The 25,579-nt window shown below is 47.8% G+C and overlaps 3 protein-coding genes and 1 long non-coding RNA gene across 13 annotated transcripts in view; 2 read left to right on the top strand and 2 right to left on the bottom strand.

The window, feature by feature from the left end:
* The window catches only part of SLA2 (Src like adaptor 2), a 27,450-nt gene extending 26,943 nt beyond the window's left edge, over positions 1 to 507 (top strand). Inside the window, exon 9 of the mRNA XM_086332012.1 lies at positions 105 to 507. The gene's annotated coding sequence lies outside the window, so the exon portion shown is untranslated. The remainder of the gene's footprint in view (positions 1 to 104) is intronic.
* RAB5IF (RAB5 interacting factor) overlaps positions 1 to 5,995 on the bottom strand; it is a 7,448-nt gene extending 1,453 nt beyond the window's left edge. Inside the window, exons 1-3 of the mRNA XM_086332028.1 lie at positions 5,670 to 5,995; positions 3,681 to 3,784; positions 283 to 412 (exon numbers count right to left, since the gene is read on the bottom strand). Of these exons, the coding sequence (XP_086188154.1) occupies positions 283 to 412; positions 3,681 to 3,784; positions 5,670 to 5,783 (348 nt within the window). The 5' untranslated portion in view covers positions 5,784 to 5,995. The remainder of the gene's footprint in view (positions 1 to 282; positions 413 to 3,680; positions 3,785 to 5,669) is intronic.
* Positions 5,811 to 23,883, top strand: LOC147360303 (uncharacterized). 3 transcript variants are annotated; one of them, XR_015139079.1, is made up of 3 exons: positions 5,811 to 6,152; positions 7,246 to 7,333; positions 23,135 to 23,773. It is a non-coding gene; the product is annotated as an uncharacterized LOC147360303 (long non-coding RNA). The 3 variants fall into 3 exon arrangements; XR_015139078.1 differs by having other exon boundaries at positions 6,136 to 6,646; positions 23,135 to 23,883; XR_015139081.1 differs by having other exon boundaries at positions 6,136 to 6,646; positions 23,426 to 23,804.
* Positions 14,783 to 25,579, bottom strand: part of TGIF2 (TGFB induced factor homeobox 2) — a 19,797-nt gene continuing 9,000 nt past the window's right edge. For 4 of the 8 annotated variants that reach the window (XM_086332018.1, XM_086332017.1, XM_086332019.1 and 1 more), the window contains exon 3: positions 14,783 to 17,575. In XM_086332018.1, coding sequence (XP_086188144.1) covers positions 17,054 to 17,575 — 522 coding nt within the window. In that variant the 3' untranslated portion in view covers positions 14,783 to 17,053. The remainder of the gene's footprint in view (positions 17,576 to 25,579) is intronic. The other 4 variants (XM_086332021.1, XM_086332016.1, XM_086332023.1 and 1 more) reach the window with 2 other exon arrangements.

The raw sequence follows: 25,579 nt of genomic DNA on the forward strand, positions 1-25,579 counted from the left end.
TATTATGAGTATATGTGTTAAATGTTTCCCAGTTTTCAATATGCAACCAGAGTTGAGAATTGGATGCAGACGTTGACAATGAGCCCTGTATTCACTCACCACAGGGAGACTGCACAGTGCATCACCCCACATCTTATTAACTCAAGAAAGGCCCTCCAGCCTCAGGAGTCTTGAAGAAACAGTACGCAAATCACACGATGTAACTATTAAAGGGCTCCCCTTGAATAACTGAGAGCTCTAGGAAATGACAGACCTTGCTGTGACATCCTCAGTGACACATACCATGAACAAGGCAAACGACGTCATGAACCCTTCTTTCGTGAGCTCCCACGTGCCGCCGTATTCCTCCTCGTCTATCTGCAGGTAGTTGCTGAAGTAGACGTACAGGACGCCCGCGTTGATCAGGCAGAACCTGGAGCAAGGGAGGCAAGCACCAAGCATGAGCGGCAGGCGTGGAGGACCCCGAACTCCCACCGGCGCGGTCCAGCTCTGTCAGGGCTGGCAGCTGCAGTTAACCGTGTCGTGGGGGCGAATGAAATGATCCATGAAAACATACCCAGGTCCTCAGTGGAGCTGCCCACTTGGTTGTGTTAGAGAAAAAAAAAAAACACCTCTTTTTAGTTGATCAGCAAGCATATGTAAGTTCTCCTAGCCCCCTTGAAGTAAGACAGAAGGCTGATGAATAATCCCAAATAGGACCAGTTCCCGACGGCTCCAGGTAGTTCCAGCTCGGGAAGGGGGGTGGCCATGGAAAAGACCCATGTGAAGCTGCTGCTTCAAGGCCTAGTCGGGCACGCAAGGGCATGGTAAGGCAGCCCCTGCATAATTCCCAATGGGAGGCAATTTCTGAGTGTTCACTGGCAGCTACTGCACTTAATGCAGAGATGAACATGGCAGTGCCAGCCGTTAGCTCACCATCTATGAGGGGGGCAAAAACAACAGTCAGAGTGGATTGAAACCAGAGGGTTCAGAAAGGTCTCTGACCCCCATCACATATGATTTAACTGGTGCAGGAATCAGAATACTGAGAAGAGTAACAGTACTATGCTCTACTGATCTCTTGGTACTGCAGCTGCGTAAAAGTAATATTCATTAAGTGACCAAAACTTCCTTTATGATCTTTCCTCTTATAGCACCTAATCTTACGGGGGACTATATGCCTTAGGCCACACCCCTCTGAAGGCTGCAGTGGAAAATGCAAAGAGAACAGGTTCCTCCTGCTCTGCGGATGAGGATGAAGTGTGAGCTGCTGCAGGGCATGGTAGGGCAGTGTGAAGATAGGAGTGTTAATTCCTTGTGCAAGGTGGGGAGGGGGTGTGCTATAGACCTGAGGCTGTCTGAGCAAGGTGAGGTTGAGGCAGGGTGTGAGTAGTCACTGTGGGCTTTCTCAGGCTGGAAAGAACAGGAGTTGGGAGACTGGTTTAGACCTGTTTCAGGATATCAGTTCAAATAAAGTTTGAGGACAGGGACTGAGAAAATAGCTGAATGGGGAGGCGAGAAGCCCCGAAGGCTTCGCGCCTAAGTGCTTGGGAGAAACATGGGTCCAGCAACAGAAGCAGGGAGTCAGGAAGAACAGATGGTTTTTCTTGGATACCACGCAAACTACAGTCCTTGGCTTCGCTATGTCATGGCCACATCCTTATCTGCCACTAGAAATCTGGGGACCCAGCCAATCTGGCCACATCCCTCTGACAGGAGTTTCATTTTGGACAGGCTGAGTTAGTGGCTCTAGACAGAGCCTACTAATGGGACTTAGAAATGTCAGTGGGGCTCAGCTACTAAGCTCATTTAGAGTCTCCTACTGTAAAAGTGGTTGCTTAATGAGATGAAAAAGGGAAATACAAGTGAAAGAGACAAAGGCTGACGGGGAGAGAGAAAATGGCTGACACTGGGCCTGCCTGCCAAGGCACTTTCACTAAGTAGAAAGTGAAGTCATAGAAACACAGCATTTAAATGTCTGGTGGTCAAGGGGAAGGGGTCAGGAGAGGACTGGAAGTCTCCACACTGAGATTTAAGGATGGGCATCAATTCTATATTGTAAACAGGAGAGAACCACACAGCAAATGTATGGGCAAAGAGACAAGCATGCTGGATTGGGGCGGCGGGTGCCGGCTGTGTGTGTGTGTTAGTTGCTCAGTTGTGTCCAACTCTCTGCGACACCATGGACTGTAGCCTACCAGGCTGCTCTGTCCATGGGAGTCTTCAGATAAGAATATTGGACTGAGTTACCATTTCCCTCTCCAGGGGATCTTCCCAATCCAGGGATCGAACTCGCATCTCCTGCACTGGCAGGCGGGTTCTTTACCACTGAGCCACCAGGGAACCCTGACTAGCGTGAGTCTTTGCTATATTATTCCCAGATTGGGTGACTTCAGAGAAGTCCCTCAGGGCGCCTATAAGACGAGACAGGTGCAGGGGTTCAAACCACTGTTACCCTCTCCTAGAAAAGTGATCTGGGGAAGACAGGAGACTACTCTTTTTTGGCTCTTAGATTGCCTTCTGCCATCTCTGGCCATTTTCCTGGTATCTGCCTTTTTTTTCTCATAGTAAGCTCAAATGGGGCGACCAACGTTCTAAAAATGTGGTGTGTATCTTCATACCATTTCCACCCTGAGAAGACCTCTATGAACCCCAAGTCCTGCCTGCATCTCATCATCCTCAATGAGTCCTCATCAAATGTCCACTCTGTCAAGAGTGAGTTGGAGGATAAAGCCTATGGTTTCCTTGGACAAACAGTTTGCTCAGCATCATAAATCAAAAACCCTCTTTAGCTGGGAGAGAGGACTGTACATTCCTTTTCGGTTACCTTCTGAGAAAACAGCCAACTCAAATGAGTTTGAAATGATTTCACACTTTTCACCCCAGAGTAAGGAAATAAGACATGTGATCACAACTAACACATCTACGTGATTTTCCAATGTTGAGGACTGACCGTTTGTATTCCCTGTGTGAAAAGAAAAGGCCAGAGGTTTGCCTGTCCATTTCTACCATAACTTGCCCACAACTCCCATCTTAAGACAATTCCCATGAATCTTTTTAAATCAACCTGGTGGGCATGCAGTGACTTCTTAACAAGTAGAGCGATGACCAGGGGCTGCTGTCAAATGCTGCCACTGGCCACAGGCGCACAGTAAAGGAAGAAGGACCCAATCTCCTGCTTTTTCACTGCCTTTAAAATGTAGGGACCTGGGGCTTCCATGGCAGTCCAGGGCTTAAGTGCTTCCACTGCAGGGGACACGAGTTCGATCCCTGGTCTGGGAACTAAGATTCTGCATGCCATGTGGCAAGGCCAAAAAAAGGGCAGAAACCCAAAACAACTTCTGCCAAAGCCAAGATTCAGGACATCCAGCACAGTGCACAGGGGAGGGATCATCAGGTACAGGAGCTCTTCCACCTCCCAAACTTGCCTAGACAACAAAGGGCATGTCAGAACTAGATGCCTGTTATCAACAGGCAGTATAGCAACCGCCTGCATGAGGTCACTAGGGACCCATGAATGAATAAACTAACCAGATCTTCGTAAAGGTAACAGGCCTGACCAAGATATCCCCAGGCCTGCTGAACTGAGGAGTGCTGCATCAGACCCAGGAGGGCCATCATGGGGCCAGTTTTTTGCTTTAGTTATTACACACAAATACACACACAGAAACCTAAAAATACAAAAAAAAACCAAGACTTACCCTGCTATTCCCAAGAAACCTCGCAATGGTAACACTCCCCAAATGACACCTAGGACCACAGCAATGATCTGTCGGAACCAGTAGATCACATCTAGAAATTCATCCTATAGAAAAAAGAGAGAATGTATGCATTATCTGGAGGGGGTACCACAAGAGAACCTTTTGTAACAGGTGAGAAACAGAAAATCTTTCTGCTAAACTCATCTTCCAGAGAAATTTCCCCCCAAAGCAATGGTATTTGGTTCTCCAATCTCTACATCTTCTTCTTATACTAAATTGTGGTTTAAAAAAATGATATATATTTACTTATCTTGGGACTTCCCTGGTGGCTCAGACAGTAAAGAATCTGCCCGTAATACAGGAGGCACAAGAGACGTGAGTTTGATCCCTGGGTCGGGAAGATCCCCTGGAGAAGGAAATGGCAACCCACTCCAGTATTCTTGTCTGGGAAGTCCCATGGATAGAGGAGCCTGGTGGGCTCCAGTCCATGAGGTCACAGAGTCAGAGAGTCTCTTGTAACAGGTGAGGAACAAGTTTAGCAGAAAAGCTTTCTGCTAAACTCATCTTCCAGAGAAAATTTCCCCCAAGACAATGGTATTTGGTTCTCGAATTCTTCTTGTACTAAATTGTGGTTTAAAAAAAGATGATATATTTACTTAAGTGATGGCTTCCAGGGTGTTGTGCTCTAGATAAGAATTTTAGAAAAATCATTTACTTTTTTTTCCCCAGAAGCTACAAAAATGAAATCGCTGTGACACTAACTGAGCTACTGGCCAGTTACCTGACCTGGGGATACCTGGACAGACTAGCCACAGGCGGAAGGGCTGACTGTGACCAATTCACTACCACTTCCCCACACAAGGAATTCTGAGTAAGTCACAAAGGAGAGGTTGAATTAGAAACAAAAGTGAAGAAGGTGCCAGCACATCTAATTTTCATACAAGAACATGGAAGATTCAGGTTTCCGACCTTCCCTGGACTGCAGAAACCAGCCCTTACACAAAGAAAGAAGACATGACACAGCAAATCAGAAAGGTTTTACAACAGCTGGGCAGGACAAGGGCGCTTTCAGGAAGTACCTCCCATTCACCCCCGCCCTCTTACAGGAACCCCAGGAAAACCTATTTCATCATTCCAAAAAAAAAAAAAAGGGAAAGATTGCAGGTATAACAATCTTTTCAGGCCAACTGGAATCAAGCTATTTGCAATAGTTCCTTGCCCACCATGGAGCAGAGGTGGGGAAGTGCTCACACTCAGATCTTCTGAATGCATGTGACCAGTAAGGACATCTTGAAGTTCCCCAGCCATTCCTCACACACATTTGGTGGTGTCTCCTCGACCTCTACTCCTCACCACACGCATGCACTAACGCTCACCCATGAAAGGTGGTTTCAGTCTCCCCTCTTAACTCTCACCCTTATTAGGGTATTCAGTTTTCTCATTCGACAGGAAAGCAATGGCAGCTCACCTTTAGTGAGCCTCACTATGTGCTAAGCACTTTAACGCAGCAGGTACCCCACTTCAGAGTTTTTCTGAGACTCAAGTGAGATGATACACACACAGAACCGGACACACAGTAAGTATTCAATAGAAGTCTGCTCTAGTTATTGCTCCTGCCAACGACGCTGGTACATCAGTCACTTACTCAAGATCCTGCTGGCACTAAAAGGCGGAGATGGAATCGAACTCAGCTCAGCCTTGCCGTTCAGGCACGCGACCTGCCTGCGGGGACATCTCCTCCGCCCTTCCTTGCGGCTTCCCGAGTGACCTAGGCGATTTCACCCTTCGACCACCCTGTGATGAGCCCCGAGCCTGACAGCTGGGCCCGCGCAGTTCGCCCCGCCACCCTTGGGCCACCCGTCCCGCCACCCCGAACACTCGGCCGGGCCCGGACCGAGGCAGGGGTAGGGGCCAGGATCGGGCCTGTCCTTTCGTCCCCGAGTCCCAGCTGGCTCCTCGAACGTGCGCCCCCGCTAGTCCCCACCGCACCTTGTCTTCCCAGGCCGCGTCGCTCCGCAGCACCTTACTCCAGACAGAGACTTTGAGGGCCCCGTTGGCCAGCTGCAGCTGAGACGGCTCCTCCTTCCGCCGCCCGCCGCTCATCCTCCCGTCGCGCCGCCCGGGCCGGGCCTGGGGCGCGCGGGCCGATCTAAAAGGGGTCGGGGTCTGGGGTCGCGGGTCACGGAGCGCGGGTCGGCGGTGGCGGCGACAGCGACAGGCTCAGCGGATCGTTTCAGCGGCGCCCCTCCGGCAGCCTGCACTTGGCCAAACACCCGGGCTCTGTTGGCTCGGCAGAGACCAGGCGCGCGGAAGGCGGAGCCACGCAGCGCCGCGCGTCCTCCTCCCGCCGACGTGCACACGCAGCCAATCCACGGCCGCGCAGCTGTCCGAGCGCAAGAACAGACGCCGCTTCGGCGCAAGCGCACTATGCGCGGGGACATGACGGCAAGCTTCCGCTGACCCCGCAGTAAGGTGAGAGGGAAGGGACAATCTTGGTAACGAAGACGCCATGAGCGCGAGGAGGCTCGGTGGAAGCATAAAAACGATGTCACCGAGGAAAGCGAGGTTAAACAGGAGCTTCATCCAATCCGCCACAGCCATGTCCCTCGAGCAGCGGGGCAGAACACGGCCCTGCCTTACCCGGGGCGTCCTTTGGAACCCAAGCCTTGCTGCCCGGGGGCCCCAAGTTGCCCCTCAGGTTTTAGCCCTTGCTTGTTTTCCCCTAACCTTGCAAGTCCCTTAGGACCTTGTTCAGAAAGTTCATTGTTTTGTGTAGTAGTAACTTTAGTGTCTCTTCATGCCTAGCGGCCTCTTTTGACAGATGTGAGCCCTGAGATCCAAAGAGGGGAAATGATTTTTTAAGGCTTTCGAGCGTGTTGGAACCAGCTGAGGACTCCTTAGGGGAGAAAGGTGGCATCAGAATATCTGAGCATTCTTCCAGCGAGCGTGTCCTTGCTACGCGCTTGGTTAGTAGTTCACAAGTGTGGTTCTGGACCAGCAGCAGGTGCATTACCTGGGAATTCGATTAGATTCACATTCTCAGATCCCACTCAGACCCATTGAATCAGAAAGTCTGGGGCGGGGCCCATAATCAGAGTTTCAGCCAGCCCGCCAGGTGGTGCCCTGCGCACAGTGTACAAAGTAACAGGCACATGGGTCCTGTGTGGTGGGTTTATAGAGCCAAAGTAACTTGCTCTGAATCACTCAGCTAGTATCTGGGTCTGTCTGATTTCAAAGTCTGCACCCTGGGGAGTTTCCTGCAGGTCCAGTGGTTAGAACTCGATATGCTTTCTCTCCCCTGGAATCTGGTTCAATCCCTGGTACCTGAACAAAGACCCCGCAAACTAGAGGGGCACCAAAGATGATACACACTTCACCAGACATTACTTTGTCCACACCCGGTGGCATGGCCATATACCTGACATGGGTGTACACCTTTCGTCCTCACTTTCACATTATGAGCCCTCCCTCCTCTGAACCATCTCCCCTGTGCAAACCTAGAGTAAAGCCTAACCAGCTCACTCCAGTTTGGACATGCATCACTGATATAAAACCTATTTTACAGACTCCCTGATGGCATGCAGTGCTGGAGATAGATCATTCTATCACAGACTGTTGGAAGAATACCTGGCCTGGAGTCAGAGACAGAAAAAGTAAGTTTTTAGCCTGCTGGGTCTAGTGGCAGAGGATTGTAATGGGGAATCTGATCTGGGCTGTTAGGGAACTGAACTCAGAGGGAAGAGTAGGAGTTAAGATGAGGAAGAGGGAGGGGAAAGGAGGAGAGTATTCCAGGAGATGAAACCACGTCTGCTATTGGTGAGGAATAAATCCACAAGTTAGGGAGGGAAGGGGAGGCTCGTGCTGAATAAGCTTCTTCCAGTTTTATTGAAAAATGACGTGCGTCACTGTGTAAGTTTAAGGTCCACGGCATGATGGTTTGACTTACGTATATTTTGAGATGTTTACCAGAGTAGGATTGGCTAACACCCACCTTCTGAGATAGACACAATAAAGAGAAAAGAAAGACGAATATGAAAAAGGAAAAATAAAGTCTCCTGTGATGAGAACTCTTAGGATTTACTCTTTTTTTAATTTTAAAAATTACGTATTCATCTTTGGCTGCACTGGGTCTCCGCTGCTGAGCTTGGGCTGTCTCTAATTGCAGCAAGTGGGAGCAACTCTCGAGTTGTAGTGCGTGGGCTTCTTACTGAGGTGGTTTCTCTTGTGCCACAGCGTGGGCTCTGGGGCCACGTGGGCTCAGCACTTGTGGCGCATGGGCGTAGTTGCCAGGCAGGTAGAATATTCCTGGAGCAGGGACTGAACCTGCTTCCCCTGCATTGGCAGATGGATTTGTAACCACTGGCCCAGCAGAAAAGTCCAGAATTTCACCATTTTTCAACGTGTAGCTCTGTGACCCGGTGCAGTACATTTGCTGGTGGTCGCACCCATTTTCAGAACACTTTGATCCTAAAAAACTGAAACTCGGTGCTCATTAAACTATTAACTCCCCACTCTCCCTTCCCCTCAACACCTGGCAATTACCATTCTGCTTTCTTCTCTGAATTTGACTGAGTTCCTCGTTAAGAGTGTAATGGCAGCATTTGTCTTTTCCTTGTTTCACTTTGCAGCACGTCTTCCAGGTTCATCTGTGTCATAGCATGTCACATTTCCTTCTTTTGTAAGGTTGAATAATAACTTTCTTAAATGTCCACAGTGTTCTGTTTATCCATTTATCTATTGAGGTATCCTTGGGCTGCTTCCACCTTTTTGCTATGGTGAATACTACTACAATGAATAAGTGTACAAAGCATCTGTTCAAGTCTCTTCTTTCAATTCTTCTGGGTATATACTCAGAGTGGAATTGCTGAATCATATCATACTGCTTTTAATTTTTTGAATTATTGCCATACTATTTTCCATTCCCACCAAGAATACACAAGAGTTCCAATTTCTCTACATTCTCATCAACACTTGTGTTTTTTTTTTAAACAGTCAACCTAATGAGTGTAAAGTGGCACGCATCGTGTTTTGATTTGCATTTCTCTAATGATTAGTGATGTCAAGCATCTTTTCACTTGCTTGCTGACCATCTGTTTCTCTCTTTTGGAGAAATGTCCATTCCAAAACTTTGCCTATTTTTGAGTCTAGTCTTTTGGGTTTTTGTTGTTGAGTTGTAGGGGTTTTATGTATAGACTAGATATTAATCCCTTATATGTAATTTGCAAATACCTCCTCCCATTCTGTAAGTTTCCTTTTTACTTTGTTGGTCATGTCCTTTTTGGGGGGAGTGGGGCAGATTATATGTTCATAAGAATATATAATCAAAAGCTTTGTCAAGTGCTAAGTACCAGGTCAATAAAACTTTTATTGTAAAGTTTGCACTATGTCATCAGGGAAATAAAACAAGAAGTGTCCTTCAATAAACAAAAGTTTTAAATTTTAATAAAGTGCAGTTTGTCTAATTTTTTGATTGTTGTTGCCTGTGCCTTTGGTGTTACATTCAAGAAATCACTGTCAGTCCTATGTCATCGAGTTTTTTCATGTTCTGTTTTATAGTTTTAGTGTTAGGTAAAGGTCCACCTTTATTCTTTTACATGTGGATATCCGGTTTTCCCAGCACCATTTGTTAAAGACTGTCCTTTTACCACTGAATGGTTTTGGCATCATTTGACCATATATGTGAGGGTTTATATCAGGGCTGTCTACTTTATTCCATTGGTCTGTTTGTCTGTCTTTATGCCAGTGCCACTCTTTTGATTACTATAGCTGTGTTAAGCTTTGAAATCAGGAAGTGTGAGTCCTCCAACTTTGTTCTTACTTTTCAAATTGTTTCACTTATTGGACATCCCTAGAGATTCCATATGAATTTTAGGATGAGTTTTTCTACTTCTGCCAAAAAAAAAAGTCATTGGGATTTTGATAGAGAATGCAATGATTCTGTAGATTGCTTTGTAGTAACAATATCAAGTCTTCTAATCCATGAGCATGAAATGGTTTTCTGTTTATTTGTATATTTTTAAATTTCATTCAGTGATGTTTTGTAGTTTTTTTGACATGTAAGTCTTTCACTTACTTGGTTAATTCCTAAGTAGTTTATTCTTTTTGATGCTATTGTAAGTGGAATTATTTTAATTTACTTTTTGGATTTTAAAAGTAATTTGTATTTATTTATGGCTATGCTGGGTCTTTGTTGCTGTGCAGACTTTTCTGTAGTTGTGGCAAGCAGGTTTCTCATTGCGGTGGCTTCTCTTGTTGCAGAACACCAGCTCTAGGGCACAGGCTCAGGAGTTGTGGCACACAGGCTTAGTAGCTCTGCGGCATGCAGAACCTTCCTACAGCAGGGATGGAACCTGCATCTCCTGCATTGACAGGCAGATTCTTTACCACTGAGCCACCAGGGAAGCCCCTCCTTTTCAGATATCTCATTGAAATAGCTGATTTTTGTATCTTATAGCATTGCTGAATCCATGTATTAGTTTAACAGTTTTTCTGTGTCTAGAATCTTTTGGGTTTTCTACATACTGATCATACCATATGCAGAGATAACTATTTCTTCCCCCTAAGAAGAGTTAATTCTTTATACGTCATATTGTATTTTGAAGTTCTGATTGGAACCCCAAGATTCACTACATTTATCTTTACGGGCGAGGAGTACAGTGTCACAGAAGTTTTATTTGGAAAGCTGCTTAGATCCTGCAGTCCAGCCCAAGGTCACTTGGTTAAGTTCGAGGTCCAACAGGCATCTTAAACCTCATCTGTGTTCCTCCTCTTATCTTTCTGTGCTGTGCTTAGTCTCTCAGTCGTGTTCGACTCTTTGTGACCCATGGATTGTAGCCTGCCAGGCTCCTCTGTCCATGGAGATTTCTCCAGGCAAGAATACTGGAGTGGGTTGCCATGCCCTCCTCCAGGGGATCTTCCCAACTGAGGGATTGAACCCAGGTCTCCAGCATTGCAGGGGGATTCTTTACTGTCTGAGCCACCAGGGAAGCCCAAGAATACTGGAGTGGGTAGCCTGTCCCTTCTCCAGAGGATCTTCCCAGCCCAGGGATGGAACCCGGGTCTCCTGCATTATAGGATTCTTAACCTGCTGAGCTATCAGGGAAGCCCCTTAGCCTTCTAGGAGCAGACAAAGCCAAGCTGGCAGCGTGGAAGGTCCTTGCCTAGAAGGCATTCATGGCACTGAGACTGGTTCCCTTTCTTCCTTTCACCCAAAGCTTTCCTTATCTTAGGAAGTGGGGAATTTGGCTGAAACCCAGTGGATCCATCTGGTTAAAATAAACGTCTTGGGTGGTCTTAGATGGAAAAGAACTTGATGAAGAGTCAGATTTGGAAGGAGAAATTTTGGCTTTGTGAGGTTGGGTTTTTGTTTTTTTTGTTGTTTTTTTTAGCACCAGTTAAACGTATGTCACTCTTGGGACCGAGAGTGTTCTCTCAGTTGAATGCCCCTGTAACGCTGCAGCTGCTTGTAGCAGGGTTTGGAGGGAGGTATGCTCTGAGGGGCAAGATTGTGGCCTCAGAGAGAAACAGATGGAATCACAGAAACCAGGTGCCCTGGGGGGGGGGAAAACTAAGGTGCTGGGAAGAGAGCACTGGTTGTGAACTAGAGGCCCGAGTTTCTTCTTTTTGCCTAAAAGAAATATTTTACTAGCATTTTTGAGCCCTCGCATGTGTGCAGGCTAAATTGCTTCAGTTGTATCTGACTCTTTGCAGCCCTACAGAACTGTAGCCTGCCAAGCTCCCCTGTCCATGGGATTCTCCAGGCAAGAATACTGGAGTATACTGCCATGCCCTCCTCAGGGGGATCTTTCCAACCCAGGGATTGAACCCATGCCTCTTGTCTCCTGCATGGGCAGGCTGGTTCTTTACTAGTGCCACCTGGGAAGCCCATTGATCCCTTACCAGGTGCCAGCTTTACTAAATGTTTTACATACATTTGTTTTTCTCCCAAAGCTGGCTGGGATCTTAGTCATTATACTGAACTCCTCTCCTATAAACAGTAGTCCTTCCCTTATCCACAGAGTATGTGTTCCAAGACCTTCAGTGGATGCCCGAAACTGTGGCTATCCTAGGTATACTATGTTTTCCTTATGTGTACATACCTATGATGAGGTTTAATTCATAAATCAGGTACAGTAAGAGCAGATCTGAGTCGCCAGCATCACTACTATTGTACTTTGGGGCCACTATTAAATAAAATAAGGGTGACTTGAACACAAGCACAGTATAGCCACAGTGGATCTGATAACCAGGCAGGCTCCTGAGTAACAGGTGGGGTGAGTAGCATATACAGCATGAACAAACAGGATAAAGGGGTGATTCAGGTTCCAGGCCTGGAGGGTGGGAGATTTCATTATGCTACTCAGGACAGCATGAAATTTAAAACTCATGAACTGTTTCTTTCTGGCATTTTCCAGTTAATATTTTCAGACCAAGGTTGACCGTGGATAAATTAATGTGGAAAGTAAAACTATGGGTGGGAGATTACTGTACCTTTACTTAAAATTTGTAGTGAATGTGGACTACTTATGTAATGAAAATGACCATCTCAAGAAGGCTACACTTAACCTTCAGGCCGCTACAGCTTTGAGAAGTCGAATGGTTTTAGGGGACTACTTGGTGGTAGCCTTCTTCTCACCTTGTAACTTTGAAAGATGATATGCTGTCTTCCCAACCCAAGTTTCCTTGGGTAAATCAGAACCCTGATTATAAACGATCAGGTCCCTGGAGCAGCAGCAAGAGAATCTTCTTTGGCATCACTGAAGGGTGCAGATTCCTGGACTCTCTGGGGGTAAGGTCTGCGCACCTTTGTAAGCTCTCTTGATGCATAAGGACTACTTCTTTGGGCCATCAGTCCCAGTTCTGCCACTTAGAAGCTGTGTGGTATTAGGCAAGTTACTTTAATCGTTCTGTATTACTCTCAGCCCTGTGCAGAGAAGCCAGGTAAGAACAATAACATACAGATTATCCTATTTCATTCTCTGAAAAGATGAGTATTACTGTTCCTTTTTACTGATGAGGAAACTGAAGCTTGGAAGTGGTAGACCAAATTGCCTGTGGTCATAACAGCTAATTAAGTGACAGAGCCAGAACTTGTACCCAGGCTTAGATCACAGAGGACTGGTTTGGAAAACAGTAACACTGGCAGTAGTGATGATTATTTCCAGATCTCCCCTGAGTTTATTCTCTAAAGTTTCAGGGGCTAACACAGAAAGGTTACAGCCAGACCAAGGCATACTTGGTCCCTCTCCTCTGGGAGCTTTCACATTTGCAGCTTCCAAACTAAAGTGTCCTTTTACAATCCAGAGTCCTAAATTGTACCCTCAAAGTGTTAAGCCTCTCAGTCATATCTGACTCTGCAACCCCGTGGACTGTAGCCCGCCAGGCTGCTGTGTCCACGGGATTTCCCAGGCAAGAATACTGGGGTGGGTAGACATTTCCTTCTCCAGGGGATCTTCCCGACCCAGGGATCAAACCTGAGTCTCCTGCACTGCAAGCAGGTTCTTTACCACTGAGCCACCAGGGAAGCCCCTGAGTCCTTCTAGCATGTTCTTATTCTGCCAAACCCCAGGGCTAACTGTCCAGCTTGAGGGATACTGACAGGGAAGTGGGAAAACCAGGACCCTGGATAAATGGCTAAGGGAGCTGGGGCACTGTAATCTGGGGAACTTGAGCAGGGAGGCTCCATTTCCAAATTCCTGACAACTGACCTGTGGTAGAGATTAGACGTCCTCCATCTAGGTACATCTAGGTGTACTGGGGAGAATCAGTAAGCCAATTTGGCTGAATGAGAGAAACTTCTAGTGCTTAGCTCAAACCACGTTAGATAGCTGGATGCCAGCAGGCAGTGAACCATCCATCATTAGTTTACGTAAGGGAGGGACTGACTTCAGAGTGACCTTAAAGCCAAGAGAGACTTGAATTCATACCCTGGTTTCACTCCGCACTGTGTAAGTGCTGTGTAAGTTTGGCCAAGTAACTTAACAAATCCCATTTCTTTAGCTATGAGAAGGGCATCTCATTTTTTGGTGAATGTTAAGTGTATAAAAGAGTTAATGTTTGGGCTGTTAAGTCATTTCATCGTAACAGAAATGCAACACACAGCTAGTTTAAGCAAAAAGGGGAATTTACTAGCTTACATAATAGGGAATTTCAGAGATGGTGCTAGTTTTAGATATGACTAGAGTCCATGTATCGTCTCTGCTGCTTTCTGTGCTGGCTTCGCACTGTCGTCACACTCCTTCCTCATTAGGAGAGCAGGACGACAAAGCTGCCAGCTCCCCATCGCCTTATAGCTTAGCATCCCCAAAGCAGAACTTTTGACCCCAGGGAAGGCTGGTCCAGCTTGGGATACAGATGCTCCCTGCACACTGATGGAAGGATACAGGACTTCCCTGATGGTCCAGTAGTTAAGAACCCGTTTGCCAGTGCAGGGGATGTGGGAATGATCCCTGGTCCAAGAAGATTCCACATGCTGCAGGAGAACTAAGCCTGTGGGTCACAACTACCAAAGTCTGCATTACTTCAATAAGAGAAGCCACTGCCGTGATAAGTAAGTGTCTGCATCGCAACTGGAGAGTAGCCACTGCTAGCTGCAACCAGAGAAAGCCCTCGTGCAGCAATGAAGACCCAGCACAACCCAAAATAAATAAGTAATTAAAAAGATATGGAATGCAGTTGGGGCCTGCTGCTGCTAAGTCACTTCAGTCATGTCCGACTCTGTGCGACCCCAAAGACGGCAGCCCACCAGGCTCCCCCATCCCTGGGATTCTCCAGGCAAGAACACTGGAGTGGGTTGCCATTTCCTTCTCCAATGCGTGAAAGTGAAAAGTGAAAGTGAAGTCGCTCAGTCGTGTCCGACCCTCAGCGACCCCATGGACTGCAGCCTATCAGGCTCCTCCGTCCATAGGATTTTCCAGGCAAGAGTACTGGAATGGGGTGCCACTGCCTTCTCCAGGAAACAGAAACACAGAGTACACGACACTTAAAAGCAGCTACTAGAGAGAAGGTGAAAGAACTAAGGCAGAGTAAGAACTCAGCCACTGTCCCGTCTCCAGGCTGGGCCCAGGGTCATAGTGAATCATCTTTCTGCTTTGAAAAACAAAGACAAAAACAAAAAGACAACTTTATTTGACAAAAGACAAAAACAAGTTATTTACAGTAGTTTTTCGCTCAAATAATTCAACGGGATAACTGTGCTTCTCCTCCAGGCTTCTCTCACAACCAGACCAAACAGAGCCTGCCCCACCCCCAGCCTCCCCATCGTGTACAAGAGGGGAATGCCAACCAAAATTCAGCAGCACGGCTCCCTCACCCCTTACCACCCTCTATTGCTCAGTGCACTGTGGGAAGGGAAAGTCCCCCCACCCCCAGCCCAATACACTTCCAGAGTCCCCTGCTGTAAGTTTTGCAACAGTCACGCCAGACCTGGGCTCACAGATACGGGGTGGGGTGGTAGAGGCCGGGCAAGCAGCAGCCTCCACTAACCCTGAAGCTGCCATGTTCATTCTTCCCCAGCGGGGCCTCAGGAGGGTGAGGGTCCCTGATCCCCCTGGGACATGCAAGGAGAGGGCCCAGAGAGGAGAGGAAGTGGAAGAGAGAGCCTAGAAGACTCGCCTGCTAACAGAGAAAGAGCTCCCTCTCTTAACCAATCCCCATTCCTACAGCAATGGGTGGGCCAAGCCACTGAGAAATTGGGGAGCCTCCCTGAAGTCTTCAGGAAATCATCCCAGAAGGATAGAACACATGTTGCTGCCTTTCTCCTGGCCAGGCTCACCCCAGTCAGCCAACACCCAGCAACTGTGCTCCTGTGCCCAACCTGGCAACTTCAGGAAACTACAGGCTGAGTATCCTGACCTCTTTTGGCCCACTAACAATGTTACTCATAACAAAAATATTTCAGCTAATAACCTAGGATTAGTGTTTCTTAGGATATACTATAAGATGGGAGTATATTGCTGTTGAATGCTATCAGCAATAAAACAGCAAAAAAAAAAAAAAGGGTAAGGGGAAGGAAGAATAAGACTTAACTGATCTTTCTCACTGTGAAGTTCAGGGCAGGGGCTTCTGCAGCTCTGATTTACAGAAAGGTGCAACAAAGAGACACTCACAGAGACCAGGCTTCATAACCGGCTTCTAGCCCCAGCCTCTCCCAAGGCAGGTCCACAGGCAGCAGCGGGGCACCAATCCCACGTTTCTTCCGGGAATAGTCTCCGGCCACCATCATGGGAAAAGCTGCCCACTTAAGGGCTTCCTGACCAGTAGATGGCTCACTTTTCTCCAAGCAGGAGCTATAGGGAACTTTGACATTCTGGCCCCACTAAGCCAAGTTCCTAGAAGGAATTTAAAACTCAGGCCACGGGGTGAAGCTTTCAAGGATAAAAAGAAAAGATTAAAGAGGGAAATAAAAAAACAAACCACCCCACTGCCTCAGTCTAGCTTACCTCCCCCACCCCCACCCCCACCACACAGTACAAACAAAAACAAACCAAAAAAAACCAAAAACACCTCTTTTTATCCTCCTTCTCTGCTCTGCACATAGAAGGTTTGGTCGGATTCTCTGTTGGACCCTCTCTGGTGTGGCTTGATCCCCTTCTGTGCATGATGCAGAAAAGCCAAAGCCCATGAAAGTGTTTTTGCTATTTTTCTGGAGGGGGGCAACCGGGACCAAACCAACAACAAAACCACCATTTGGAAATCTGCAGAGATTTAGATGGTCCCGCAAATGAAAATACTCCTTCCTTGTAAAACAATCCCCAGCTGCAGTGGTGAACTAGTCCCAGCTCATCAGGCTCCATCAGGCAATGCACTCTCATTCCCTACACCGGGTTTAACTACGCCTGTTCATGCAAACCACAGCAAAGAGGGAAAAATAAACACAAAGTTTCGCAAAAACCTAAACATCCAACTGGACTCGGTTCTGTTACATCTGGTCAGTACCTCTTTTCTTTTGTTCACACTTATGAACCTGGAATGTCCACCCTTGGCTTAACAAAAAGAGGCCCTGTCAGGGGCAACTTGGACCCAGCACAGGTCTGAACGAAGCCGGTTTCCCGTGCCCAGCCCAGGAGAGCAGGCTGGAACAAAGGCGTCCTGGGGATTCTCTGAAGCAGCAGCAGCAGCAGCAGCAGCACCACGCCTGTCTCCCACGTCTTGGTCTCATCACCGAGGAGGCCTAGAGAAACGGCAGAGTCAGCAGAGAGGTCCCATCACAGAGCAGTGACACCGGTTGGTGTCTTCCTGCTGAAGACCTCCGGACAGAGGAGATGATCCTGATGTTTGGCAGTGATCCAAAGAAAACCCTCTGTGGGAAGGGGAACCAGAATGGAAACCCAGGACAGCGGGCTCGAACCTTGAGCACCCCTGCTGGCGGATGCCTACTTGGGGTTTTCAGGGACTAAGGCAATGGGAGTGCGCAGCAAGGCGGGTGATGGGTTCTGCTGCTTCTGGAGCTCCATCTCCGCAGCCCTCTGGAGCGCCACCTCCACCAGCAGCTGGAAGCCACTGAAGTCCTCCTTGTCCTGCTCTGGGGGTGTGGGCGGGGGTGTGTTGAAGAGTCCGCCCGTGGGGCTTCCAGCTTCAGCCCTGGTCAGCAGGGTGAGTGTGCTACCAGGGGTCACCAGGGGCTTGGGGGGCTCCAGCTCCCCTTGTGGGAAGGCGGCTCCTGGCTTATCTCCCTGGCCCGAGTGGAGCGGCATGGAACACATGGACAAGGACAGCACGCTGGTGGGGGCCGGTACGGACACAGCCAGCACGGAGGGGCTTCCGCCGCGGGGGAGGGCCACATCGGAGGCCTTGCCCCCGCGGCGGGAAATGGTGTACTGGTTGGGGTCTTTGCCATCCTTCCGAAGCATGTCTGGGAGGAGCCGCCGCCGGGCATTGATGAACCAGTTACAGATCTGGAATGAGAATGAGAAACTGGGATCAGATTCCTCAATCAAAACCAGCTACAAAACCCCCATTCCAGGCCCCAGGAACACAGCAAACAATTCAGGTACAACTGCAGCCCTCAGACAGATGTTGGGGAGAGTTAAAAAAGAAATCATATAAATGAAAATAAAATGCAACCGTGATCCAGCCAATGAAGGGACAGTACGGCAGTGCTGTTGGAGACAACAGTGGGAAGACCCAGTCAAGTTTGCGAGGACTCAAGGTAGTGGTCTCTGAGGACAAGGCTCGAAAACTGAGATGTGAAGGAAAAGCAGCAGGTCAGGTGGGAGGCCAGAGAGAAGAGCATTCAATCAGGAGGGATGTACCTCTGAAAAGACTAGGTGGCAGCAAAGTGCCTCTGAGAAGCTCAGCAAGGTCAGCTCAGAGAAGGCGCCATCCTGCCTGGATGGAACTCAGAGTGGAAACCAGAGGTTACTTATCTCTGATGGTGGGGACTTGATTCTTTATACTAAGGGTGATGGGGAGCTGTAGAAGAGTTTTAAGCAAAGAAGTGACTTGTGATGTAGAGAAGAGTGGAAGCAGAGCGAAAGGTTTTAGTACAAATTAGGTTAAGAGAGATGATGAAAAGATGACAAATGTTTGATCTATTTGGGAAACTGGTACCCAGTTGGATATGGATGTATGAAAGAAGAGAGATACGACCAAGGGTGATTCATTCACTCCTGAGATTCTAGAACAGTCTTGTTGTAGGCCAGGGAAAGAGGCACAGAGATACTACGGGACTCTCAGGTAGAAGAAAAGTTACTGTTTCCAAGCAAAACCAGGGCCAGTGGTTCTAGCTGAATGTGCGTTCGACCAACATACGTAAATCCTTTTTCCTACATGCTGCTGGAAAAGCTACCATGAACCTCAACCCCATTCCTGTCGAGCTGATTTAGATCAATCCTCTTGGGCCCGTGCATAAGGCATGACGTTTCTTACTGTGAAGTGGTATGCTGCAAAGCCAGGACATGTCCAGCACCCAGTCCTGTATCTGTCTGGACTCTTTTTCATAGTCCCCAGCTTCACAACTCTCCAGTTCAGCCTTGCCACTGGTTGTCACTTTCTAAAATGCAGTATCCCAGAGCTTCCCTGGTGGTTCAGTGGTTAAGAATCCGCCTTTCAATGCAGGGTACGTGGGTTCAGTCCCTGGTCGGGGAACTAAGATCCCACATACTGCAGGGCAACTAAGCCCACGTGCCGTGACTACTGAGCCTGCGCCTCAACTAGAGTCCATGGACCTCAAACTACAGAGCCCACCTGCCACAACAAAGATGGTTTGTGTACTGCAACTAAGACCAAATGCACCTAAAATATAAAATATTTTTTAAAAAGTAAAGTAAAATGCAACACTATTATCCTTGTTCTAGAAAACTGCCATTTGTCTCCTACCACCTATAGGATCAGGTCCAGACTCCTGGGCCTGGGTATTAAACCCCTCCCCTGTTCATGGCCTATCTTTCCAGCCCTTGTATAATTTTTAGTGTGAAATTGCTCACCAGCCTTTGTTGAGGCCCTGTGCTTAAAAAAGAAAAAAAAAAAGTCTCCATGCTTTTTTGCACATGACATTCGTTCTTTCTGCAACACCCACTTCTCTATCTGGAGAAGGCCTACTCTTACAAGTCTTGGCTGATCTAAATTGGGCTGGACAGAGGACATGGTTTCAAAACACATCTCTCCACCTACAGCTGCTGCAGTGTGTTAGCTGATCTGTCATATCTGACTCTGCGACCCCAGCCCGCCAGGCTTCTCTGTCCATGAAATTCTCCAGGCAAGAATACTGGACTGGGCAGCCATTCCCTCCTCCAGGGGATCTTCCTGACCCAGGGATCAAACCTGGGTCTCCTGTATTGCGTACAGATTCTTTACCATCTGAGCCACCAGGGAAGACCACAGCTGCTGTAGGGCCTAACAGTTTTTTATATTTGAATGAATGACACCATGAGGGCAGATAATAGTTTAGAAGTGTGAACAGTTTCTGTACACCCGCGAGGAGAAGGCACCTAATTATGGCATGACTGCTGGCATCTACACCACCAGCCTCTCATATCCCCTTTCCTCTCATTTACTCCTAACAGCCTGGAGTAACATGATCAATCCTGTAACAGCTCACCTGGGCATTATTTTAAAAGCTATGGATTAGACCAGGAAACAGTTTCTTAGCTGCATAGCTAGTGTAAGCTCATAAATACCTGTTTTTCCTTAAACAGGCAAATACAACCCCTTATCATTTTTTCCATGTCCTTCTCCCTCTTGCCCTCCACTGGAGGAGCTACTGCTGGAAGAAAGAGGCTGAATCCCTTTCCCGCTAACACGAAGTACTGCAGAGAAGAAAGACTGTGGGAGCATGCTGGTGATGAAGCATGGCTGAAGCGTGGTCCACACCCACACATCTAGGCATGTTTCTAGGTGTTTTCGTTGAGAAGGGTTCATCGGCAGTAGCCATTTAAGCACTGTGTGTGCGTGCGTGCATGCTAGATAACTTCAACCATATCCTACTCTTGGCGACCCTGTGGGCCATACATCTACACAATTTTCTGCTAACGGTTTTATCAGCTCTATGTGTTTGATCAACTCCCATTCTACTCAAGAACATACATAAAGCTGAGCCTGAAGAAGTCAGGCAGGAGTCCACCTCCAGCCAGGGCTCCCTAAGCCTGGCCCTTTGGATCTGAAGGAACAACAACCCCTACTCTCTGGCATCTTTCTCTCAGGATACCAGAGTCCCAAAGCCCAACTTATTTTATTCACTGGTATGGTCAAGTTAGAACTTCTCACCTTCCTGTTGCCCTCCCTTTCAGGACTTCGTGCTCACTCAGTATTTACGGAGTGAATACAGTGTGCCAGGCCAGTTCTTGGTGCTGGGGGTGCTTCTGTGAATTAAACAGATACACACTCTGTCCCCTGGAGCTTAAAGTCCATCTGGTTGTGGAGACTGGCAGTGAACAAACATCACCATCACTGCCAACAAGTGCCAGGAAGCAAGCAGATAGGAATAAAAAGGTAGTATATAAGGATAAGAGAGACTTCTGTAGATAAAGGATATGGGAAGGCTGAAACCTGACGGATTATAAAGAGCCAGCCATACAGAAAGCTGAGGGGAGAATGTTCCAGACAGAGGGAACGGCAAATGTCAAGGGCCTGAGAGACAGGAAAGGGCATGGTGTACGGAACAGACAGAAGCAGGCAGGGCTGACCCCACAAGGCCAGGGCACCATGGTTAACCACCGAAGCGGCCTCGCCCGTGAGTGGCCCGACCCAGTTTCTACACTGTCGGTTCTCCTCCTCAGTTCAGTTCGGTCGCTCAGTCGTGTCTAACTCTTCGTGACCCATGAACTGCAGCATGCCAGGCTTCCCTGTCCATCACCAACTCCCAGAGTTCACTCAAACTCATGTCCATTGAATCGGTGATGCCATCCAGCCATCTCATCCTCTATCGTCCCCTTCTCCTCCTGCCCTCAATCTTTCCTAGCATCAGGGTCTTTTCAAATGAGTCAGCTCTGTGCATCAGGTGGCCAAAGTATTGGAGTTTCAGCTTCAGCATCAGTCCTTCCAATGAATATTCAGGACTGATTTCTTTTAGGATGGACTGGTTGGATCTCCTTACAGTTCAAGGGACTCTCAAGTCTTCTCCAAGACCACAGTTCAAAAGCATCAATTCTTTGGCGTTCAGCTTTCTTTATAGTCCATCTCTCACATCCATACAGGACTACTGGAAAAACCACAGCTTTGACTACATGGCATGCTGGCAAAGTAATGTCTCTGGCTTTTTAATATGCTGTCTAGGTTGGTCACAGCTTTTCTTCCAAGGAGCGAGCGTCTTAATTTCATGGCTGCAGTCACCATCTGCAGTGATTTTGGAGCCCAAGAAAATAAAGTCTATCACTGTTTCCATTGTTTCCCCATCTATTTGCCATGAAGTGATGGAACCGATGTCATGATCTTAGTTTTGAATCTTGAGTTTTAAGTCCACTTTTTCACTCTCCTCTTTCACTTTCATCAAGAGGCTCTTCAGTTCCTCTTCACTTTCTGCCGTAAGGGTGGTATCATCTGCGTGTCTCAGGTTATTGGTATTTCTCCCCGCAATCCTGATCCAGTTTGTGCTTCATCCAGCCCGGCATTTCTCATGCTGTACTCTGCATATAAGTTAAGTAAGCAGGGTAACAATATACAGCCTTGACGTACTCCTTCCCTGATTTGGAACCAGCCTGTTGTTCCATGTCCAGTTCTAACTATTGCTTCCTGACCAGCATACTGATCTCTCAGGAGGCAGGTAAGGTGGTCTGGTATTCCCATCTCTTTCAGAATTTTCCACAGTTTGTTGTGACCTACACAGTCAAAGGCATTGGCATAATCAGTAAAGCAGAAATAGATGTTTTTCTGGAATTCTCTTGCTTTTTCTATGATCCAGTGGATGTTGGCAATATGATCTCTGGTTCCTCTGCCTTTTCTAAATCCAGCTTGAACATCTGGAAGTTCATGGTTCACGTACACATTACTTTGCTAGTGTGTGAGATGAGTGCAATTGTGCAGTAGTTTGAACATTCTTTGACATTGCCCTTCTTTGGGATTGGAATGAAAACTGACCTTTTTCAGTCCTGTGGCCACTGCTGAGTTTTCCAAATTTGCTGGCATGTTGAGTATAGCACTCTAACAGCGTCATCTTTTAGGATTTGAAATAGCTCAACTGGAATTCCATCACCTTCACTAGCTTTGCTCATAGTGATGCTTCCTAAGGCCCACTTGACTTTGCATTCCAGGATGTCTGGCTCTAGGTGAGTGATCATACCATCATGGTTATCTGGATCATTAAGGTCTTTTTTGTATAGTTCTTCTGTGTATTCTTGCCACCTCTTCTTAATATCTTTTGCTTCTGTTAGGTCCATACGATTTCTGTCCTTTATTGTACCCATCTTTGCATGAAATGTTCCCTTGGTATCTCTAATTTTCTTGAGGAGATCTCTAGTCTTTGCCATTCTATTGTTTTCCTCTGTTTCTTTGCACTGAACATTTAGGAAGGCTTTCTTATCTCTCCTTGCTATTCTTTGGAACTCTACATTCAAATGGGTATGTCTTTCCTTTTCTCCTTTGCCTTTAACTTCTCTTTTCTCAGCCTTTTGTAAGGCCTCCCCAGGCAACCATTTTGCCTTTTTGCATTTTTCTTGGGGATGGCTTTGATCACTGCCTCCTGTACCATGCCATGAACCTCTGTCCATAGTTCTTCAGGCACTCTATCAGATCTTATCCCTTGAATCTATTTGTCACTTCCACTGTATAATCGTAAGGGATTTTATTTAGGTCATACCTGAATGGTCTAATGGTTTTCCCTACTTTCTTCAATTTAAGTCTTCTCCTGGTCCTGTCTTTTCTCTCCTCCTAGTTTATCAACAGATAACTTACAGAGCATGTAGCAGCTGCTGTAGGGGAAGGAAATGACAGGACCCCCCACCCCAAACACACACACCTGCCTTGTGCTGAGATGCTGGGAACTGTGTGGGCTGCAAAAATGTCTAACGTTCCTCTTACAGGTAATGGACCAAAGGCCCAGGCTCCTCAGGGCTCCTGTACCAGTTTCTACCCCATCACCTTTCTTGGCTCATATATTGGCAAGGCCTTGAGTACCACTACTCAGTCAAAGGCATAGCTACCTATGACCAGAGCTGGCGCCTGGAGTTGGCATGGCTTCTTGCCCAGCAGCCACACTTGCTCTACAGGTGATCCAAGGACAGCACTGGACTCCAGGTCCTGTCAGGCTGGGAACACTCCTGGGCAAGGCAGAGCCAAAGCCTTCTCATGGCTTCTCTTCCTCTCCATTCCAGCCTAGAAGGACCTTGCCTCTGCGGTTCTCACTTACTCCGCCTTACCTCTCTGGTCCTCTCAGTACAAGCGAGCACACACATGACAACAGCCGTCAGCTGACAGGGGCTGAGCTGCTCACTCCATCACCTCCATCACCTTGGCTGCAGTGGCAGGAGAGCCCTGAGGGAGACGTAAGACTGAACAGGCTAAGAGGATGAAGGAAGTAAGGACTTTGATACGAGGTACCATGCCAACCATCTCACTTGTGATACGTTTAATCTGCAAGCAAGCCTGGACGGTAGTAAGCAGCATCCCCAATGTACTAGAGGGACCCGGAACTCAGAGATGAAAGAACGTGCCCCGAGTCACACCGCCTCCGAGTACAGAGCTGGGGTTCAAGTCCAGGTCTTTTGGCTTTAGGGGCTCTCCTGTTCTCCTCATTCTCATTTGCTGTGTCTTATTGAACAGAGGAACAAAATGGAGAGCTGGAAGTCATCATCGTAATCCTAAAAGCAGACACTTGTTGAACAAGACAAAACAGTAAGCAGGCTGCCAAGTTTTCCGCAGGCCAGGGTGAGCTTGGGGAGGGGGGTGTTCTTATGCTGTTCACTTCTCAGAATTAGAAGCCAAAATGGGAGGTGCAGCTAGAGGCTAGGTGCCCACGCATCTGCTGGTAAAGCCAGGCTCCCCTCTACATGACCGCGCTGCTGATCCAAACATCTCCCATCGAACTAACTCATTTAATCTTCTACCTGGTGGCTCAGCGGTAAAGAACCTGCCAGCAATGCAGAAGACACAGGTTCGATCCCCAGGCTGGGCAGATCTCTTGCAGAAGGAAGAAGCAACTCACTCCAGTATTCTTGCCTGAGAAATCCCATGGACAGAGGAGCTTGGTGGGGCTACAGTCCACGAGCTCACAAAAGAATCAGGACACGACTTAGTGACTAAACAAGTTTATGAGACAGCTTCTGTGATGAGCTCCATTTTATTTAGGCTGTTGAAGAAACAGAGCCCTGACCAGAGAGATTCAGTAACAAGTGCAAAGGCTGGGATGTGGTCCAAATAGCCTGGTTTCAGGCAACAACCAGGTGAAGAACTGAAGACAGTCAGCCCGAGGCCCTTCGTCCTTGCTCAGAGGCTTCCATCTCTGTCTCCAGCTGCCTCCCCATCTACCTGTGCCCCAGGAGAGCACTGCACCTCTCCCCCTTATCCCGGATGTAGAAGAAACGTGACCAGGGTTGAGAGAAGCAAGGGACCAGTGTTTCTGTTTTGAGTGCAGTCGTGTGGAGGGGAGCCTGGCTTTACCAGCAGATGCGTGGGCACCTAGCCTCTAGCTGCACCTCCCATTTTGGCTTCTAATTCTGAGACGCGAACAGCGTAAGAATACCCCCCTCCCCAAGCTCACCCCGGCCTGCGGAAAACTTGGCAGCCTCCTTACTGTCTGTTTTGTCTTCTCATCCGATAGAAATGCACAGCTGAGGGAGGTGGGGGAAGGGCCCAAGGCCCGAGTGTACCACCATGCCAGCCGTGATAACGGGCTGTGTGGATTTTCTGCAGCTCCCTCTGGCTGCTCAACCCAAGCTTAGATCAGGAGAAAAAAAAGCACGTGACCTGCCCCAGCTCAAGGTCCTTGAGGAGCGGGAAGGAGAATGCCAAGGTGAATCTATGATTGATATGCCAAAACACAGGCTGGGAGCCTGAAGACTGTCCCTACCATAAAGCAGGGCTCTGCCTGAAAGGCTGCCGCCCTGTCACAAGTTTTTTTTAATCAGTGGCCCAGAAGAAAGACACAGAAGGAATCACTGTGGCAAATGGGAGTGGGAGGGGCACTCGGGAGTTGATGAAGGCCATGAGGATCAGAGTAGGTCTTTTGAAGGCAAGTGAGTGCTTTTTATTTTTTTGGCTGTGTCATGCACCATGTGGGATCTTAAATTTCCCAACCAGGGATCAAACCCAGGTCTCCTGCATTGGCAGCACAGAGTCTTAACCACTGGACCACCAGGGAAGTCCCCGGAGTGCTTTAACTTTAGGAAGTCTTTTCAACTGTTAAAGACAGAAGCAATAAGAGGGGAAAGAATGAGGGCGCAGAAAGACCCTTCCCAAACATCTGGTCCCTCCACCTGAGCTGTGACCACTCCTATCTGGGTGCTCCTAAAGGCAGCTGGCTGGGTTAG

Source organism: Bos grunniens, chromosome 13 (assembly GCF_055505025.1).
Source record: "Bos grunniens cultivar Pamir isolate PY7600 chromosome 13, Bosgru_T2T1.0, whole genome shotgun sequence".
NCBI lineage: Eukaryota > Metazoa > Chordata > Mammalia > Artiodactyla > Bovidae > Bos > Bos grunniens.